Below are 22655 nucleotides of genomic sequence, written 5' to 3'. Positions count from 1 at the left end.
CCGTTTTTCATAACATTAGTTTCATGAGAGTGGTGTACTGTGAAAAATTTAAGCAGATTGTTCCAACTGTTTTTGAGCAATGAGCGTTTATATTTATCTTGAAAACTTCAAAAATCATTTTGTTCCGGTCTTCATGTTTTTTCAAGCCCATGGCAAGGGACGCCTTCTAGCGTAGTCAACATCTCGATGTGTTTACCCATTTTCGGGTAAATTGAATCGAGAGTGCAATCATAATGCGAAGTTTTGGTTAATGTTTATGATCCGTAATCGAACCAGCGTTGCAATAAAATAACCAGGCCCTAGACACCCATATATCAATACACAGTACTCTTCATAGCCAGTATGTCCCGGGCGATAAGTGAATATCGCCCACTGCCAGTTGTGACAACTGTGAAAATAAAGACCATTGCTTTTTTTAATTGTTTGTTATGGTTTGGTTATCAATCTTTGCTATCGGTAAATCAGCTACACTGAAATGAATTTTATTGTAGAATCTACTGAATCCATTATAAAATTAAGAACTGCACCAACGATTTTCAACCGACTACATTAATCTGTTAACTCTACCAAAACATAGTCAACATCACGACACAAGAAAATATGTTCGGTTTATTTAACCAGAGTTGAAGTATTAATGACTAGACACATTCTAGATTTGACAAGTTTGGTATTATACTTCTGACCACACCGTGTTCTACGGTGGGTGTCACGGATTGGAATACAATGCTTTGTAGTGGATGCTACTATGGACATGGTCACATTTACTGCACTGCTCAGTGATTTTCACCAGATTATAGTAAACTTAACAGATTTTTGTAGTCGGTTGAAAATCGTTGGTGCAGTTCTTAATTCTACCATGGATTCGGTAGATAATATAACAAACTTTGTTTGCGTGTGCTAAGTATATTGACAGCTATAGAGCGTGGTGGCGAGATCGTTGCCACTGGTAAATTATCCGGCAAGCTGTACGGGCTGAACGCAACAGTCAAGCGTGGATCGGTGGATGACGCACTGGTTACTCTATCGGTGAACGAGTACGAGTTTTGGCATGGGAGATTTGGCCACATAGGCAAGAGTGGTTTGAAGACTCTGGTGCGCGATGAGATGGTCAACGGTATGCTGCTGAAGAAGGAAGCATTCCGGCAAAACGAGATTTGCGAACCGTGTGTGCTTGGGAAGCATGCAAGGAAACCCTTTGGAGACGTCCCGATTCCGAGATCCATCAAGCCGTTGGAATCAGTGCTGTAAAACGGTGAACAGAGTCTGTTCATGCTCAACAGAAAAATGCTACCGTATCGGTGGTTCCTTTTGTACGATTGCGTTCTTGCTTTCTTTGCTCACGATCGCCTGAACACATATACTGTGGAGGGCATCGCATCATTTTATTTTGACATGCACTCACGCATCCGATTCCCTGTGATATTTCTACAACAACACCATATTTCGTTCGATTATCTCAATACTGTCGTACATTAGTTTGTTATCTATCTATTATAATCATAATCCACCCAATTATTTACAAAAATAGCTATGAACGGAAAAAAGAACGGCTGTGAGCAGACTCTGCTCATCCAGCAATCACGCTCTTTTTACATTTGTTTTGTTCTGGTTCTCCAATGCAAGAATCTGTGAGGAAATCGGTCACTGTTTGTTCGTGAGCGTGGATTCTGCTTAATATTGGTTCATTTTGCGTAAACGGCATGATGCTTTCCACCACTGGTTGGAATTGGTGCACAGCGACGTGTGCGGTTCCTTCACGCCGGCATCCTGGAACGGAAAAAGGTATTTTGTTTCGTTCACGGATGATTTTACCCATTTTAGCGCTGTATACATCCTTGCGGCGAAAGATGAGGTACTGGATGCCTTCAAGCACACTCAAAAAAATCCAAACGTTATTGGTACGTGGAAAATCACGTACATCATTCCAAATTCATTTTGCCTCCTATTCACCTGTCTAAGGTAATGTTTACTAGAGCATGTATAGTTACCAAATGCTGACCCGATGATTGTTACTGTGGCTACCAATCGCACTTACGTGACATTCACGTAGGCCCATGAATTCATTTGGGCATCTGCATTTCGTGTTCATTCTCTCTTGAGTTCAAATTTGAAGATGGTGGTCGCAAGTTTCTCCACGAGCTGCTGGACTTCAAAATAATTGATTTCAAGGTAATTATGTGATAAATACTGGAGAATCATAAATTTTTATACCTCATGTAATATCAATTACAGATTACGCAACGTTGAACAGCAAGTCCAACCAACCTTGAAGAGAAACCCGACATTTTTTAACGGAAGGAGACCTGGACAATCTTGAGAAGAACGTACCTTTGTTTTGATGGAATGTCACCGTGTCAGTCAGTGTGTTGCTGAATATTTTATTGGAAATAATGATATAATATAATAAATAGTTTAATCTGTTGAGTACTTTTTTTTATTTGAGGAGCTACTGCATTGCATAAGCCAATGCAAAACAGAATTGGCTTCTATGCAATTATTCTGATATCATTTAATGAATAACCATTTACGATTTATTGAGACGCTTCGTAAAAGCTACGTGGAAATTCATGTAGCTGTGACGTGAAACTTCGATGGATCTGATGAGGTCCATTTGTTCATGCGTTCATTCAGTGCTACTGATGATCCACGTAAGTGCTACGGGAAAAGTGGGATGGAAAAAAACCACGTACGTTTTCACGTAACAATGACGTTTGGATTATTTTGAGTGCAGTACGCGAACGTGGCTGAGGGCCATTTCGACAGCAAAATTCGCCGCCTCCGGTGTGACAACGGTGGAGGCAACGAGTTTCGGCATTTCTGCCGAGATCGTAGAATGATGTTGGAATACATCGTCCCACACACGCCACAACAAAACGGCGTGAGCGATGAGTTTGAATCGTACGATTCTGGACAAAGCGAGGGCCATGGTTGAAGACTCTGGTCTCCCGAAGAAACTCTTGAGCGAGGTGGTTCAAGCAGCGGTATTCATCATCAATCGTAGTCCGACCGTGGCGTTGAGCAAGAAGACGCCATACGAGATGTGGTATGGGTACAAACCAGACGTGTCCAAACTCCACATCTGGGGGAGCAAGAGCTACAGTTTCGTTCCCAAGGAGAAACGTTCGAAGCTGGATGCACGTAGCCAAGTTTGCTGTTTCGTGGGCTATGCCGTAAATGGATACCGTTTGTGGGACAGCCGCAAACATTGTTGAAGAGCTAGTCCACTAAGACCACGCAGATCCTAGCGAGGCTAGCCCGTCCACATCCGATTGCAAATCATAAAGAAATACAATACAGTAGATGTTTCCTTCAACTGGGCAGCTAACTGACTGATACCTTGATCAGCAGCTGCAACTCTCTTTATTCAAACCAGGTATCTATTTTTACAATTCAACATCCTACACAAATTTTATACCTCACAACAAATCTTCCACACTTTTACCTACGACGACGCATGCTTTTCAACCGACGATTATTCTACCTGAGGTGCGACACTACCTCTATTCCAACACTCCTCCTTAGGGTCGCAACCTCTACTCACGATCGTCTCCTCCTGTCTCGAAACTCCTCCTCGTTCCGAACTTCGTACATGCTCCGTCCTCCATCCGAGCTCCTCCTGACTTCGTTCCTGTCCACGAGCTCCTTTTGACCAGCCAGCTGCCATCCAGTGTCCTGTATCGCCTACGTTCCCGATAGATTCCGTCCTCCGTTGCGGCCAATCCATCCAGCCTGAGGATTCCGTACTGCGCCACGCGACTTATGCGGCCAATCCTCCTCCAGAACGATACATGCTGTAAGAACACGTTCCTGGGCCCATAACCTGATGAAGAGCTAGTCCGCTAAGACCACGCAGATCCTAGCGAGGCTAGCCCATCCACACCCGATTGCAAATCATAAAGAAATACAATACAGTAGATGTCTCCTTCAACTGGGCAGCTAACTGACTGATACCTCAATCAGCAGCTGCAACTCTCTTTATTCAAACCAGGTATCTATTTTTACAATTCTACATCCTACACAAATATTATACCTCACAACAAATCTTCCACACTTTTACCTACGACGATGCATGCTTCTCAACCGACGATTCTTCTACCTGAGGTGCGACACTACATCGATTCCAACAAACATAAGGTTTACCTCGCTCGGGATGTAATAATCGATGAGTCAAGATATAAATCGACAACAGCAGTCAAGAACGCAAGCGATGACGATGAGCAACCAAAATGGAAAAAGAGCTGAAAGCATTGGCTGCGAACAACACCTGGGAGTTGGTGGACCTACCGAGCGAAAGGAAATCAGTTGATTGCAAGTGGGTGTTCAAGCTCAAGATGGAACCGGATGGCACCATCGAAAAATACAAAAACACAAGTCGCGAAAGGGTTCTCGCAGCGATATGGGGATGATTACACCGAAACTTATGCGCCGGTGGTCAAAATAACGACGGTTTGGATGATGCTGGCATTGGCCAACCAGGAGAAACTGTTGGTCCATCAGATGGATGTTCGGACGGCGTTCCTGAACGGCAATTTCTCTGAAGAAATCTTTATGCGCCAACCTCGAGGATTTGAAGAGGGGAATCGAGTCTGCAAGCTGAACAAATCCATCCACCGTTTGAAGCAGGCATCAAAGGCGTGGAATGACTGATTAAACGAGTTCGTGTCCCGAATCGGTTTTCAACGATGCGAGAGCGACAGTTGCATGTACGTGCGTGAGCGTGGTGGCGAAAAGGTGTTCCTGCTGCTTTACGTGGATGACATCCTTATAATATCACGTTCCCTTGGTATGATTGGCGCCATCAAGAAAATGATGAAGACGGAATTTTCGATGCTAGACATGGCAGAGGCAAAGATGTTCCTGGGTTTGAAGATTAGCCGCAACGTGCTGCTGGGACGAATGACGTTGAACCTGGAGCAATACACTCGTTCCATTCTGAAGCGTTTCGGGATGGAAAAGTCGAAGCCCGTATCAACGCCCATGTAACGGGTCTGCAATTGAAAAAGAACGAGACGAGTGAGAAGCTGGATAAGTCCTATCGTGAGCTGATTGGGTGCCTCACCTATTTGATGATAACATTCAGACTGGATTTGAGTGCGTTGGTGAGTAATTATTGCTTCTGCCAGTTCCAAAGTAATCCAGCTGAAGATCACTGGACGCATGCCAAGAGGATTTTGCGATATCTGCAGGGCACAGCCAATTATGGATTGGTCTTTGAACGGTCATCAGTGTCCAACGGTCAGGTCATTGGTTTTGCTGATGCAAACTGGGCAACTGATGTCAATGACAGGCGTTCGGTTTCTGGGATTCTGTTCAAGCTGTACGGAGCCACAATTTCTTAGAATACCCGAAAGCAAAGCACCGTATCCTTGTCGTCAACTGAAGCGGAGTGTTCCGCTCTGACAGACGTACAAGAAGGGCAACCGCCACTATTATACGAGGACAACCAATCAACCATTGCCATTATGGAGTCAGCTGGACCATCGAAGCGACTGAAGCACACTGACGTCAAACTTCATTTTGTTCGAGAGCGCTACACAAGAAGGTTGAAATACGCTATATCCCAACGAACGAGCAACAAGACGATCTATTGTCAAAAGGTTTGTCCGTGACGCCGTTCCGAAAACATAAAGCAAATATTGGAGTTACTCCACGATCAGTTTGAGGAGGGTGTCAAGAACGAACAAACCAATCGTAGCAGTAGGCCATATTATGTAATCGTTGTAGGCATATTATGTAATCTAATCTTAGTAGTCCATTATAATTCAAAATAATAAAAGGTCAGTTACAATGAACCGATGCACGAGTTTACTGTAGTTAGAGTTATAATTTGACATTTTAGCGGTGCCATATTCGGGTTATTTCATAACGCCGAAAATGACCATTTTTGACACCCACCCACCCCCTTGTAACGCTTTTTGTATGAATATTCTACCAATTTTGTATGAGCCGTAACATCATGAGCACCCCCACCCACCCCCTTCAGCGTTATGAAATTTGTGAATGAGCCCTTCACTAGTTGCCATGGTCACATAAATAACACGGCTTCGCTCAAACGTCAAATAATGAACTCGTGCATTGGTCCATAGGCCTTTTCATGTGACAGATCCGTCTATGCATTTGTTTACATCTGTGAAGGACCGGTGCTAACACGGGCCTGTCATTTTCATAGAAGAACTGTCAAAGAGCTTCCAGAACAGCTGATTTGAAAAGGCCTATTATGCCATCACCAGAAGCAGTCGTCTTTTCCTTAACTCTGCTATTCACGACAGTGCTCCCCAAGGAACATCTGAATATCGATGGAATCAAATGGCCAAAAATCACACCAGATTCTGAACAGACAAGTTAAAAAAGATAGTTTGTTTAGTAACTTGGCCAGAAATGGTGTTTAGATCATGAACCAATCGTCTGGTTGGTTTGATATTATTTTGGAGTGAAAAAAATATGCTTACGTAAATTAAGAAGTCAAAACCAGAGGACTGGCACGGCTGTCATCCTGCATACATTTCAACTCTTCCTCACATCGTTTTTGGTACTTCGCGTTTTGGTACCCACTTTCTGGTCAGTTTGCCCTAACTTGCGGCTCATGTGCTGCTAGTGTTAGTTTCTGGCAATTGAATATATTGCGTTGAATCGTCGTATTTCATGATGCTTTTCCTCTTTTCGACATCTTGTTGAATGTTTAACGCATCAGTGAAGTACACAGCGTAACAAAAATGACACTTTTGCGTGTCTCAAGAATCAAATTATGTGTCTCTAGTAGATTTGGGGTTGCTGAATCTGGTGCCATTCTCAGAAATGTTCCAGCACGTCACAATTTTTAGCTACAGGTCGCCAAAGTTGTATAAAACACTGGTTTTATTGATGTTTACATGAAAATTAAAGTACAATTTATCAAACTTTTTTGTAATCTAATCCACTAAACATGCAAAATAGAACTTGAACTTTAATTTCAGACATAATTTGATTGGAATTGCGCGATAAAATTTCGAAAAAAAAAACGATTTTTTCAACATGCTTGCAGTTTCCATACAAAATTCTTCGTTTCTTCTCTATGGCAAAATACAACAATTCTCTAAACCATCAAAAAATAACTTTTCCGCATCGAAAGTATTACAAACTTTGATGATAAGTATTGTTATACACATAAAGTTTGAATTCTGTGGCAAATTAAGCCAATAGAGGTCCCCAAGCAAACTGCCACGAACACCAACGCACAATCAATCTTACACAAGTCGATTTCCTCAGAATGAAAACGTATCGATGTTTGTTTGACGTTATTGAGCTTTCGGTCAACGGCAGGCCAACAAGGAAGCGGTTGTTTTGCAGCAATTCTGTTTATATTTGGATTCTCACAGCAAACAAAAGTTATGTTGTGACAGTTCTCACAGCAAACAAAGAAAATTTTGTCAACATTGCACTAACACGCAGGCAACTGGATTGGTCTATATATTACCTTACAAGCTGGCAAACTTGCATGCAAGTTAGCTGAACTAGTCTTTTTTGCATTTTCAACAGCCAATATCTCAAAAACTAGACGTGCTATGATATTTCTGAAAACGGCAATGGATTCAGCAACCCTTGCGCCTTAATTAAATGAATAGTGGTATTCTGGTGCTGGAGACAAAAACGTGTTCCGCAGTGGTATCATTGAGGTCTCCTATCCAAAAAAATCATATGTTCTGTCAGTCCCAGAAGAATCAACACAAAGACACTGGACGCCATGTTGAATCAATGTTGGGTAGCTAATTATTGGCTCATTTCACCCCCTGGTTTCAAAACCCCGTTTGAAAAAAATTGAATTAGGGGAGATCCCCCGTATCGAACAGCACCCAATACCGGACATAAATCAAAAAAGGAGAAAACATGGTCCTAGCATGATGGTATATTAGAAGAAAAAGAATCTATCTTAGAGAACATTTTCTGCGTAGAATGTCACATCCTAGAAATATGATAGCATTTTTGGATAACTGCTAATTGTTTGAAACCAATAAAAATTGACCTATCGCCTTGTATTTGAACCCAATTAACAGAGATTTTGAACATGAAATTAGTTGTTGGAAAACAATTGAAAATATGAATATGTCAAAAACAATGTTTTATTATGAATTCAGTCATCAGATTTGCAATGTAAATAAGATTTATGAGAATCCAGAACTCCAGATATTATACAAAAATTACTATATTATTGTTAATAACATGCAGCAAGCCAGAATCAAACCGAGGATTGTCAACCGCATGGCTATCGATACGGTTGGAATAAGCAGGAACAAAACGCAAATAAAAAGCGTTCATGATAACTCAATCGTGCTTGAAATAGTAAATTTAAAAACTTGTTGAATGCTCTCATTACTTCAACGCCTGTTTCAGTGTACTATATGTCGAGGGAAGTCAGGGAAACTTCCATTACGAAAAGATCCTGGACCGCCCGACACCTTCAGCATAGATTTGCTTTGTAGCCGCGGACTCCCACTCGGCTAAGGAAGGCCCGATGCGGATGTCGTTTGAAATTTGTTTAAAAAATGAATCTCGGAACGGTAAACATTCTTAAGCTAAGTATGCTGTTCCGCTCAAGAAAAGTAAAAATTTCTGCGGCAGAAATGGTCAAGATATTTTCTACAGTGAGCTATATTTGAAATGACATTTCTTTTCAACTGCGTATTGCGATCAAAGAAAACTTTTCTTGACCATTTCTTGCAAGAAATTTTCCACGCATCGAGATAGGCGATTACTTTTCTGTTGAAGTGCATACTTCGCTTTAAGCTAAGTATGCTGTTTCGAACAAGAAAAGTAAAGAAATTCCTTGACTGAAAGGGTCATGAAATTTCCTACAGAGAGCCCCCTTTGAAGTGACATTTATTCTCAACTGCGTACTGCGATCAGAAAAAAGTGATTTTCTTGACCATTTCTTGGGAGAAATTTTCCACGCATCGAGATAGGCTATTTCTTTTCTTGTCAATAGCAGGCCGGGTTGACAACAAATCAGGCTATGCCCCGGAATGACGTATAAATTATCTGGCCTCTGGGTGAAATGTGTGACGTGAAGTATTTTTTTTATCTTGAGCATTGGTTCAGTTTATCAGAAGTCTACGGTACTCCATTAAATTAATTTATGAACGGAACCAAAAATTCCGGAGAGAGAACTTTTGTTGTTGTCTCTCTTCTTATCGACAGTGTCATCACGGTGATTCGTTGCTACTAGTGATCCTTTATAGAGAGATAAGCGGAAGTAAAATGGAATGATTTGGCAACAGACCAGCAGTGCTGATTTTGCTCGGCGTCGAGAATAATATTGTAACACGGACATGACTTCCTCATTGCTCAAAAGTGTATTTTGTTTTGTTATAGATCTTTGAGCTACATATCCAAACTAATAAACAGCCGAAAAAATCAACAATTAATAATCGCATTGACAAAAATTTAAAAAAGAAAAATATTTCATTTTTTTGCTTCATGCAAAATTACTCTAACCGAAATAATTTCAAGCGGATTACATTACTCTTCAAGAAAAGTTCAAAACAAACATAACGCATGTTCGATTGGCTCACACTTTGACAGCTCTCGCTGCTCGATTGGCTCGCACTTTGACAGAAATGTCAGCTTCCGCGAATCTCTCTTATAAAGGATTACTAGTTGCTACACCAGCGGATAATAAGGCTATCCATGAGGACTTTTCGTGATAGGACTGACAGCTAAAAGTGTGAATGCAACCGAAATGAAAGAGTCATGCGAGTGTTAACGGAGCTTTACATTTTCCTTTGTAATCGAAAAGTCACTCCGATCGCGAAACGTCAAAATCACATGGTAAACAAACAAAAAAACAGCTGATCGCAGCTGTCTCATGGATTGCCTTATTATCTAGTTTAAAAATTAAAACGTCAAGTTGTTTAAAATTAGACCAAATTTGTATTACTTCCATTTTAACTTGGTTTGAAATTGCTTGGATTTCATAAAATTTAATTATTTTGGTTGTCTATGGGTTTATTCACATATTTCATAACGCTGAAAATGACCGTTTTCGACACCCACCCACCCCCTCGTAACGCTTTTTGTATGAATGTTCTAAAAATGTTGTATGAGCCGTAACATCATGAGGACACCCACCCACCCCCTTCAGCGTTATGAAATTTGTGAATGAGCCCTATTGTTTATGCATTTAAATTATAATAAAAATAAAAATATGCACAAAGCAATATTTTGCAATGACGCAAAGCTGAGTGGGAACGAATTAGCGTGTCTGGTTTTGTTTGTGTGTGAAAATGTGCATCGCATAATGCACCTGATGCACTTTCACACTGCTGATGACTCGTGTAAACGTCAAAAGCTGTGCATGAAAAAGGGTAGAAAAAGTGGGTTGCGAAGACAGAAAAGTGTCATGTAACGTGAGCAGAGAAGCAAAATTTTATTGTATTTTTAGACAAAAGTGAAAAGCGAAAGCGAAAAATTGTTTTGTGGCACAGTTTGATTTGTGATACGACTTTACTCGGTGAATTTGGGTCCGAAAAACTGTCGTGCTTTGCCAAATTCGATGGGGATAAAGTGCTCGGTTGTCGTAAACTTGTGTTGATTTCGGAGTGATATCGCTAGGCGGATTGTGGTCCTTGATCTGAGGAAGAGAAAAGTTGCCACCGTAAATCTTTCGGGGAAACTCCTTACACGGATTCCGTTTTGTTATTGACCATTGCCAGCCAGCAGCCACTTTTGCGTCGAGAGTATCCACTTGACGAAGAACCTTTTATCCCAATTATACGCGTTATCGATTGATTGCCACCCAGTTCACTTCTCCTTCTCACGACGGAGCTCAAGGAAATAGCTAATGATTCTACTTCCCGTTGCATCTACCCGTCGACATCCGATGCTGGTGTGGTTTATTCGTCTCGACAGTTCGTAAAGCTAGTCTCGGACGGCATGGAGGACGAAACGATATTCGGAGAAAAGCAATCGATACGGGACTCGGCCCGGGCCCTGAAGAAATATGGCAGCATTTCCGGTGGTGGAAGTGGGAGTGGCGGAGGCGGAGGCAGCTGTCGATCGCCGGCCCTCACCTCGGAGGCACTGATACGGCACGATGTGGACAAAACCGACACGCTGCAGGGGATCGCGCTCAAGTATGGATGTAGTGTAAGTAACTTTTTTAAATTGTTCTTGTTTTGTCCTTCCTCATTCATACACAGGTAGATATCTACTGCTTGATTTTTATTACACATATTGATTACATTAATTTTAAAATAAGTTGAAAGAGTTCTGTTAACAAAGAATTTTGATTACCCAAACAGATGTAGTCAAATATATGGGTCCTCTCGTAAACTATGAGGACCGAAAATCATCACTTTTGAATAGGGGTAGGCGGGGCTAAATGGATCACCTTCGATTTTAACTGTGAAAACAGGTTTTGATCCCAATTATCTTATGGAACCGTCCATAAATGACGTAGCATTTTAGAGGAGTCTGCGATTTTATGATGAATCCTGTATTAGGTATAGGAAAATAGGCTACGATTGGGGAGTGTCAAAAATTGCATAAAAAAGCAACCTAATTTATGGACGCTTCCTATCTTATAAAAATCTCACATAAGGTACAAGTGGGTAAATGGGCTAAGTGAAAATAATTTGTATTTCTTCTTCTTTCTTCTTGGCATTACGTCCACACTGGGACACAGCCTGCATCTAAGCTTAGTGTTCTTATGAGCACTTCGACAGCTATTAACTAAGAGCTTTCTTTGCCAAAGTTGCCATTTTCGCATTCGTATATCTTGTGGAAAGTACGATGAAACTCTATGCCCAGGGGAGTCAATGGTATTTTCTTTACAAAAAGATCCTGGACCGACCGGGAATCGAACCCAGACACCTTCAGCATGGCTTTGCTTTGTTGCCGCGGAAAATAATTTGTATATTTTAGTGACTGGATACCGTTTTTGGCTTGGTCCCTTTTTGGCACTCCCTGATTTTGGCAATAAAATGTATCCGTTTTTGGCAACATTTTTGAATCCATTTAAATTTGTAAAATTTTGTAAGTATTATCGTGCCTTCTGTTTTAGTCATTTAAATAACAGGTCAGCTTCACATCAATCGCATTCCATCTTAGTTGATATTCCCCCGAATCCCACCAACTACTAAGGCTCCCGTACGCGCCTATTTATTTTGGTATGGTCATGGGTTCGCAACGCTTCATGAAGTCATTATTCTCTATAAGTATCTCGACTAGAGTTCCAACATCTTTTTTCAGGCATTCATACTGTGTAAACAGTCTACTTGAGTCTGCCGGTAAGTGATACACTGCCGTTCTACGCATATTTGTCCCGCGGCCCATTAGTTTTACATAGAACATGGGACATGTTGGCGTAGAAGGGCTGTACACATGCTAAAAACAAATTCTTTAGATTTGGTACATCTCGTTTCAAGAAGAATTCTATAACCCACAGAATGTTTCAATCATACATTTCTTCTTGCCTGTTCAGCTCGCTGTTATTTTTTCCTGGAATCAAATAACTTTGACCGTAGCTATAGAGATTGATGACTTACCGGTTTCTTTTTTAGGTCTACGCCTTATGTCACTTATTTGGTCACTTAAAGTTCATCAAAATATGAATGAAATCAATCGACATTACCGTCAAACGGGGTGACTTGCAACGGCGGGGTGACTTGCAACACATTGTAATTTACAACTAAATTTCACTATAAAACACAATTTCCGATAGAAAATTTGTTTTAAATCGGTGCTTCAATACGTGTGACTCACAATTCATGGAGGAGCCACAATTAAAGCAGTTATTATGAATATGTTCATACAATAAACATAATTCTTTTAAATGTCTTGAAAACTGATGCTTGATGGAGGTTCAAAATCGTGACCTGAAAACATGAGATAAATTTATTGTACAAAAGTAATACTCTACATGTTGTTTCTATAACTAATAAGTGATAATATGACGAACTTTATTTTACGAAATTGTAGCAACAACTTTTTAATAATAATAATTTTTATATACATGTACCTATGCGGGGTGACTTGCAACACTTTATTTCTAAGCAATTTAGAGTTTTATAAAAGTTAAAAACTTTTGTGTTAGGTCTACTTTATAATCAAAAGAGTAATAATTCATCAATCAACTACAGACACTCGTTAAAAATATTGTTCAGTTAAGATATTGGACCTTGATGATTTAACGCCTTTTTTCCCATACAAAAATAGCTAAATTATTTTCTTACAAAAATGTATTCTAAATGCTTCTGTACTGGTTCGAATGCTTTAAATACATGAATAACAATACTTCACAAGTGTGACTAATAAAAAATATCAACATTTTGTTGGAAAAAACTAAATTAGCATTGAGTGTTGCAAGTCACCCCGCACAAGGACGTTTAAAAAATTTCACCTTTTTGATGACTTTTGATATGACAAAATAATTCGATTCAATTTTCTATCATTTCATTCTGTAGGCGAGCCGGCCATTCAAAGTTCTACAAGGAATTTAGATTTTTAGATTACGTTTAGATCATGGTTTTGGTTGATTGAAGTTGAAAAGTGTTGCAAGTCACCCCGTTTGACGGTACGTGTTTTATGTGGCGTAATAAGCGAAATATTCCAATACCACGCCCTGAAGTTTATACATTGCAAAAATAGGTACACTGTATAGTACTGGTGATGGTAGGATTGCATTAACTCTCAAATAAGAATACTGGGAGCTGGGGATGCTTAGCGAACAATTGAGGTCTAGATTCACTCCACATATTATCCCAACGGCGACGTATTGCTTGCTTTACGGTTCTCAGCACGTCCTCTCCTGGGAGTGGGATATCGATGGTCGGTTGCCTTCTAGCCTCGTTGGTTATAGTCTGTCAGCTTCGTTGTTTCTTTCTTAGTCTCTGGACTATTCGTAGCGCGGCAGGTTTTACCGGTCTCACTAGTCCACCATGAAGTGCACGGCGACCCGGATTAGGACTACTCTTCGGAATAGTTTCGGAAGAAGCAGAGCTGATGTAATTGATGAAGTTTTGAATAGACCGGAGGAGTTCAGATTTTCTTGGAGTACAGAACGGTAAGTCAGCCAGTCTGCCGTTTTTAAAAGCCATCGAGGACGGCGACTTGTTTCTGGCGTAGCGTTGCTATCTAGTTTGAGAAATATTGGTATATGGTCACTTCCACGGAGGTCCGGTTCGGCTGACCATGGTAGGCGGTGTTTGATAGCCGACCAGTGAGACATCGAATGGCGTTTCTGATCGCCCGCGTGAAAAAGTAGTTGATCCTTCGTTTAGAATGATAAGATCTAGCTGGCAACTCCAGCACTCATTGTTCTAAGATCTTCCGAAAATTAACAAGATAGAGCTTCATTAGAGGTAATTGGCAGCTTGTCACTCGCCAAAGGCTGATATATGTAACCCAATTCCCAAATTTGATGGTCTGGAGTGTCCCGAGAGGCCATTTCCAGAATCAGCTGTTCTTCGATGCGAGACGTGTGCCAATCCTCGCGGTCGCCGGTGGGAGGTACCAGCTACTGGTATAGAGCTCTGGCCTCCACGTTTTTGTACCATCCGTTCATAAATATCAGCATTTGTCGCTTCTGACAGCTTCTGATCTCGAAACTGTCATCCGGTTGTCGACGTCGAATTTGACGGATGTCCTTCACACCTTGACTGGCGATGAATTAAAGAGGCGAACTTCCACGCTTCGGGGAAGTTACTACGTGCCTTCAAAACATAGGAGACTCCACGATTCTCTTTAAATGCTCCATCTTTTGAAGCGCCGATGTATTTTTCCATAGATAGATGCAGAAGGAAAGGGGCCTGAGGTATGGATCCGTTCTTGGCAGTCATATTTAGGTACTGCAGAGAATCTGTACCACCTCGTGTTGGGTTTACAGAAGAAGAGAAGAATTGAAATCCGTGTTTTTAATCGCTTTGATAAAAACTTCCTGAAATATATTTAGGTTAACTTTTCGCAATTGCATATCTTTACCATTTTTAACATCTTACGTTTAGTTCTTCTCCTGTTTCTTTTCAAACTTCTTGTAATCCCTTAGTCCTTCTACTTTCTCGTTTGGTGTTTATGTAATAGTTCTGTAAGTATTTATGACATTTTTTCCGGCCCAAATAGTGCAAAATATTTCTTAAAACTTACCGGCGTTTCACAAGAAACTAGATTTCAGTGGAAATTGCCTATTTGTCATATGCGCAGTATACGGTCTAACCTACATCAATAGCAATGAATTAGGAACCTAGCTTTATGTATTTCATTTCAATTTTTACCTGTTATTCGAATTCAGTTGCTTATTTTAGGGAATTCATTAGCATTTAAGTAGGAAGTAATTTAGTTATAATTAATAAATAAACGCAAGAAGAATAGATAGAACAATAATTTTGTAGCACACGCGGAACGTCTTTTTCTCACGTCAGTTTCACGTTCTTCCTTTTCGTAGGATGACGTTTCCCCAAGTATTGGGTTGCCAAATTTATCATTTTAATCAGATGTGTGAGACGCGCCGACCGAGGGGTCGTCACAGTCCCCCCCAGGTACGCCACTGTTGTGGCTGTTCTGTTCATCGCGTCGAACATCGAGAACGGCTAATTTTACCGCGGGACGTTCGTATACTCCTCCGGTCGCCGTTTGAACCGCTGCAGATCGTACCTTGTTGTCTTTGCCTACGTTAACGGAGATGACTCGGCCCTTGGGCCAACAGTTTCGGGGATGCTCTGGGTCTACGATGACAACAATATCTCCTACCTTAATCGGTTTTACTTCGCTGAACCATTTTGTACGCCTCGTCAGTTCTGGCAAGTAGTCTCGGACCCAACGCCGCCAGAAGATGTTCGCTTCAGCTTGCGAAGTACGCCATGTACGCTTCAACGTCGAATAGCTGTCGTCATACACTGTTATTGGTTTAAGGCCGCTAGATGAGCCCAAGATAAAATGGTTTGGAGTAAGGACAGGAGCATCAGGATCATCCGCAGGTACGTGCGTTAGTGGGCGTGAATTTATGATGCCTTCAATTTCTACAAAAAGGTTGCGCAGTGTTTCGTCACTGAAAAGCCGCTGTGGTGTGACCTGCTGTAAGTTTCGCTTCACAGTTTGGATAAGTCTTTCCCATGCTCCCCCCATATGCGGAGAAGCCGGGGGATTGAAACACCATTCCGTTTCAGGGCTGACTATTTCCTGGATAATTCTTTCCTGATTCAAATCTGCTAGAGCTGCTTTCAGTTCCTTATTCGTGGCCACGAAATTCGTACCGCGATCACTAAATATTTGGTTTGGAACACCTCTTCGTACCATGAAGTTCCGTATCGCCATAATACATGAGTCCGCGCTCAGAGAGTGCGCGACCTCTATGTACACTGCCCTCGTTGTTAGGCACGTCACTAGTACGCCCCAACGCTTCTCTGATCTTCGTCCAACTGCAACTATGAATGGCCCAAAGTAGTCCACACCCACGAAAGTGAACGGTCTACAGAAAGCTGACATCCTGGATTTTGGGAGATCGCCCATCATTGGTGGCTGAGGAGCTGCTCGTTGATTCTTGCACTTCTGACAGTTTGTCTTCACTTTACGAAACACAACCCTCAGCTTCGGAATTCGGAATACCTGACGTAGTTCGTTGACTACGACCTCATGGTTACGGTGATGATAGCGTTCATGGTAACTTCGTACTACCAACATCGTAATATAGTGGTCCTTTGGAAGAATGATCGGGTTCTGCGCGTCCATCGTAGCGTACTCGCATCTACTAGTTCTGCCACGCATTCGCATTACCTGCTGCTCATCTATGAACGGATTCATCGAGTAGATCGTGCTCTGTTTAGAAACTGTCTTCGCTATGGATTTTGTGTTCGAAAGAACACTTATTTCATCGGGATATGACTCTTTCTGCGCCACTCTGAATAGGTAATTTGATGCTTGCTGTAATTCTATGCTGGACAAAGGGCCGAATCGACGCTGGTTTCCCGCAATCTTACTTCGACAGTTCTTTAAGAATCGGAACACGAAAGCCATCGTACCGACTAGCCGATCCCAACTACTAAAATTTTCCACTGTTACACATGACTTTATGGCGGTTCTATGATAAAACACGTGTGCACGTATCTCCTCCTTAGTTGAACCGGTTGTGAATGGTTCTAGTGGCCAATTAGCGGGCTGTTGCCATAGGAACTCTGGTCCCTTGAACCATCGACTTTCGCTTCCAAGGTCTGGTAGACGTTGCCATTTAGTGGCTTCATCGGCAACATTATCCTTAGTGCCGACCCATCTCCAATTAGCAACTTCGCTAGTTTCTAAGATATCACTGACTCGGAACGCTACGTACTGCGAATATCGGCGATGATCCGAACGAATCCAGCATAGCACGTCGCGAGCATCTGTCCAGAAGTATTTCTCGTCTATTTTGAATGACAAACTGCTGCAAACCGTCTTCGCTAATCGTGCCCCTACAACAGCTGCTTGTAGCTCGAGACGTGGGATTGAAACGAACTTGATTGGGGCCACTCGTGATTTTGCAGCAACGATTGCACATTCCACGCAACTATCCTGTTGGAATCGTAGGTACACCACCGCCGCGTAGCCTTCCTCGCTTGCGTCGACAAAGGTGTGCAACTGCACGTTGGTTTGTGGACCGATTGACGTGCGAAGCCTGTAGCACCTTGGAACGTGAACGTTGTGTACTGATGGAAGAACCTTCAGCCAACACTCCCATTTCTCATGAAGCGATGTTGGTATCTCGTCATCCCAGCTGATTCCCGAACGCCAGATCTCTTGGAGTAGTATCTTGAGGAAGATCAGCAGGTTCGAAAGTAATCCCAGAGGATCAAAGATGGCCATCAGGGTCCGTAACACTTCCCTTTTGGTTGGCCGCCGGTTTCCTGATAACAAGTTTGCGTCGTGCTTCTGCGAAAGCCTGAACGTGAGCGTATCCGTTGCCGTACACCACCACATACCCAGCACTTTTTCTGTGGCTAGTTCTGATCCTAGGTTCAGGCTTTTTTCGTTAATCTTTTCTTTCTGTAGGGCGCTGAGAACTCCTGGCGAATTAGTAATCCAGTTACGCATCTCAAACCCAGCTTGGGCATGAACGTGTCGAACATCTTTTGCTAGTCGAATTGCGTCCTCCTCCGTCTCCGTACTGACTAGCATATCATCCACGTAGTGGCTCTTGATAATTGCTTTGGCTGCGGCTGGATACTTTCCTGCGTGTTTCTCCGCGTTCAAATTTTTTACGTATTGGGCGCAGCTTGGTGAACAGCAGGCCCCAAACGTCATCACCTGCATTACAAACGTACTCGGTTCCGCATCTGCCGGGTTTTCTCTCCATAGAAATCGTTGGCAGTTTTGGTCCTCCTTTGAAATGTGCACTTGATGATACATTTCTCTCAGATCCCCGCATATTGCTATTTTATTTTCCCGAAACTGAATGAGTACAGATAATAGGGACGTCAGTTGATCCGGCCCAGTTAACATCATTGAGTTAAGTGACACACCGTTGGTTTTAGCGGCCGCATCCCAAACTATGCGCATTTTACCCGGTTTATTCGGGTTAAAGACTGGAAAGATTGGGAGATACCAGACTCGATGATGCGTTTCATTCAACTCCTTATCCGTCAACTTGCGAATGTAGCCCTTCTCCAGATATTCCGCGATTTTACTTCGAAGTGCTTCGGCTAACTGAGGTTCTCTCTTCATGCGGGACTCCAAACAGCGCAGTCGTTGAAGAGCCACGGGTTTGCTGTTGGGAAGATGACAGTTGTCGTACTTCCAAAGCAAATTTGAAACGTAGTGTCCACTTTCCGTTTGCTTGATGGTTTTAAGGATTTCTTCGGCTCGTTGATCCTCGGTCGACATAAGCGAATGTTTAGGCGGGGAAATTCCTATGCTTTCGATCGAAAAATATTCGCTGATTGCATTTTGAAGGGCAGCGTCATTTGGCCCACCGCAGGAACATTTTTGGGGACTGTGATATCCAACTAGCTCTCCCCCTAGTTCTGTACCGCCGTGTATGATCCACCCTAACCGTGTTTTCGTAGCGATAGGCTCACACCAACCTCCTTCTCTCCCTTTCAGCGGGAGTGACAAGTTTGTGTTGTCGATACCGATAAGAATACGGGGTTGAACGTCCTGGTAGGATTCAACCGGAATTCCTCGCAAGTGCGGATACTGCTCTGTCAACTCCTTCACGTTCACCGATTGATGGAAGAGACTTAGATTGGCAACTGTGTGCACCTCTTGGAGACGATACTTCTTATGACCCTCTCTTGTACCAGAAATCTCAATGCTCAATCGTAACGAATCGTTCTCCATGCGTCCATGATTGCTTGTCCACCTCAGACAAAGTGGTTCCGGCTTTCCATCTAGCTTTAGTTCGGTGGCAAGTGCGGCGTCCATCAGCGTGTACGACGAACCGTCGTCCAAAAATGCGTGGGTTTTCACGGTTTTATCGTGTCCGTACAGGATAACAGGTACGACGCGAAACAGCATTTTATTGGTGATTTTTAGATGGGTGTTACACTCACGCCCGGTTGAGCTCTGTGCGACAGTCGTCTGTGCAGGGACCTTACTAGAAATGCTGGTTGTGTCTCTTTGATTATTATGGAGGAGTTGATGGTGCTTGTATTGACAACCGTTTTTTCCACAAACTTGTTGAGATTTACACGACGCTTTATGCTTTTTCAAGCATTTCCTGCACAGTCCGAGCTCTTTCACAGTTGCCCATTTGGAATTGTAACTGAGTTCAGCAAACCGTGAACATTTGTCGACACTGGGACAGCTACTTTTACACACCATGCATACTTTTAATGGTGGCGCGGACTTGATGACCTCATTCGTTTTATATGAACGTGCATTCTCATCCTCTTCCTGGTGCGTGTTCAGATAAGCTAAGTTTTTCTTGCCTTTTGTTGTTTTTGACTCGATAGTTGACAGCGTGGCAATCGGGCAAACAGCTTCGGCGAGATCGTACAACCACGCCGAGAATGTGGTGAGATTGACGCTTGGGATAGTTCGCTGGTATTTTGCCCAATCCACTTTAAATGAAGGAGGGAGCTTGTCAACGAGTTCGCGTAGGAGTACAACATTATACGAGTACTCATCCAACTGGCAGGCTTCTATCGTAGCGCATAGATTCTGGACTGACAGAGAAAACTCTATCAATGTGTCTAGTCTATCCGCTTTCGGTGGTGGAGTGTTGTGGATCTTTGCGATTAGATTGTGTACTATTACGTCGGGATTGCCGTACAGCATTTTTAAAGTTGAGATGATCCCTGGCACGCTCGATGGATGTAACAGCCTACATTTAACTGCCTCGTAGGCTTTCCCCTTGAGGCACTTCTGCAGGCGCACCAAGTTTTCTTCTAATGTATAGCCACACATGTTGGTCGTGGTGATGAAGGTAGAGTAGAAAAGAGGCCACTCCTCGGGAGTACCATTAAAGCATGGAAGCTCTCGTGATACCGCTTGACGAGCGGCTACTTGACTACGTGACAAGTTACCGTTGTCTTCCATAAACTCTGCTTGTCGAGGGGTCGAACGCTGGCCAGGATTAAACGGCCCTACGTGAGAGGCGATGTTTTCGAATCTTGACGGAATTTGAGTACATTCGCCAATCCTTAGCCGCCCAATATCAGGAACTGGTTGACTGGGGACTTGTTGAATCTGTTGCGCTACAGGTCGCCGCGGAACCTGAATTTGTTGTACATATTCCTCTCGTGGACGTTGTTGGGGCCCACCTAGCTGGATATGAGCTGGCTCGGTCGGTGGTAAACCCTGCATCCACATATCCACTTTCTGGTTGATCGCCTCCTCATCTTCTTCTCCTTCGTCGTCTTCTGTTGAAGAGTCGATTGCCATCTCTCTCAGCAATTGATGTTTCTTCTGGAGGTACTCGCGTTTCTTTCGTTGTTCTTCTTCCTGCAGCTTCCTTTCTTCGTCAAGGATTTGTAACTCCAATTGTAGTCTTTTCTCCTTCCGGGACATTCTTGAACTCGCAGTTCCGGAGCGCTGACTAACACCGTCCTCCCGACCTTGTTTCTTGGTGTCGGACGGATTGTTATCAATCAATGCAGGTGCAATGTTCTTGGTGGTCCTTTCAGCTTGGCTAATGGTTGGTGTATTTCGTGACGATAGAGGCGTGCTGTACTGCAGAGACGGAATCTGTTGATTCCCAAACGAAGGAACTGTGAAACACTGAGCCGCTCTGAGCACTTCCGGGAAGTAACCCGGTATGCGTTGTGGAAGAGTCGCATACGATGGCACGGACTGCACGGGAGGGGCCAGTACAAGAGGTAATGATAGACCAGACATCGAGGTTTGATTCGTTACTTCAAATATGTTTGGTGGTATCGTCGTTGGCAATGGTACGGCCGGGCCGTGGGTGGCTGTGGAAGCGTAGGCAGAAGACGAAACGAATTGGTCGTACATGGGGCTAGTTGAGAATGTGACTGGAGTGGCTGATGTAACGGGAGCGCCACTAACGACTCCTATGCTTGCTGTGGACGAAGCAACGAAGTACGCGGATGGATCTAGCTGGTTGGCCCGAGTAGCTAACACTGACTGAGGTGCTTTCGAGTGTGGCGGGACGGTATTCTGGTCATCTGCGTGCGAACTCACCGGGGGGGCATCTGAGAGCACTTTAGCTGATGTCTTACGCTTCTTCTTGACTCCTCCTTTGACCACTTTGCATGCGGCGCAGATGAAATCATGATGTTCGATATCCGCAGTCACGCCCACACATTCGAAGTGGTACCAAGCGTTACACTTGTCGCACTGGACCATGCGACTGTTGTCTGAGTTCTCGCACAACTTGCAATGATGACCAATCGTTGTTTCGTCGAAGGCACCTTCTCGTTGCTGCGGTTCATTCCGTCGCGACATGCTGTAGATCTCCGAACGATCTCCGTTTACAGATAAACGAAGTTTTTATATTGTTGGGTTTACAGAAGAAGAGAAGAATTGAAATCCGTGTTTTTAATCGCTTTGATAAAAACTTCCTGAAATATATTTAGGTTAACTTTTCGCAATTGCATATCTTTACCATTTTTAACATCTTACGTTTAGTTCTTCTCCTGTTTCTTTTCAAACTTCTTGTAATCCCTTAGTCCTTCTACTTTCTCGTTTGGTGTTTATGTAATAGTTCTGTAAGTATTTATGACATTTTTTCCGGCCCAAATAGTGCAAAATATTTCTTAAAACTTACCGGCGTTTCACAAGAAACTAGATTTCAGTGGAAATTGCCTATTTGTCATATGCGCAGTATACGGTCTAACCTACATCAATAGCAATGAATTAGGAACCTAGCTTTATGTATTTCATTTCAATTTTTACCTGTTATTCGAATTCAGTTGCTTATTTTAGGGAATTCATTAGCATTTAAGTAGGAAGTAATTTAGTTATAATTAATAAATAAACGCAAGAAGAATAGATAGAACAATAATTTTGTAGCACACGCGGAACGTCTTTTTCTCACGTCAGTTTCACGTTCTTCCTTTTCGTAGGATGACGTTTCCCCAAGTATTGGGTTGCCAAATTTATCATTTTAATCAGATGTGTGAGACGCGCCGACCGAGGGGTCGTCACACCTCGATCCATAAAACTTGTAAGGGTGGCACGACCCCCTCCAAGCCCCCTTGGGTCCCCTTGACGATGAGGGGTGCTGTTCGCCGGCTTTTTGCCGTGAATCGATGTTC

The 22655-nt window shown here is 42.8% G+C and overlaps 1 protein-coding gene across 1 annotated transcript in view; it reads left to right on the top strand.

Annotated features, from left to right (window-relative positions):
- LOC5580098 (lysM and putative peptidoglycan-binding domain-containing protein 2) overlaps positions 1–22655 on the top strand; it is a 47230-nt gene that overhangs the window by 22471 nt on the left and 2104 nt on the right. The window contains exon 2 of the mRNA XM_001654799.2: positions 10882–11118. Within this exon, the coding sequence (XP_001654849.2) occupies positions 10882–11118 (237 nt within the window). The remainder of the gene's footprint in view (positions 1–10881; positions 11119–22655) is intronic.

Source organism: Aedes aegypti, chromosome 1 (assembly GCF_002204515.2).
Source record: "Aedes aegypti strain LVP_AGWG chromosome 1, AaegL5.0 Primary Assembly, whole genome shotgun sequence".
NCBI lineage: Eukaryota > Metazoa > Arthropoda > Insecta > Diptera > Culicidae > Aedes > Aedes aegypti.
This window is presented reverse-complemented; position numbering and strand designations above follow the sequence as displayed.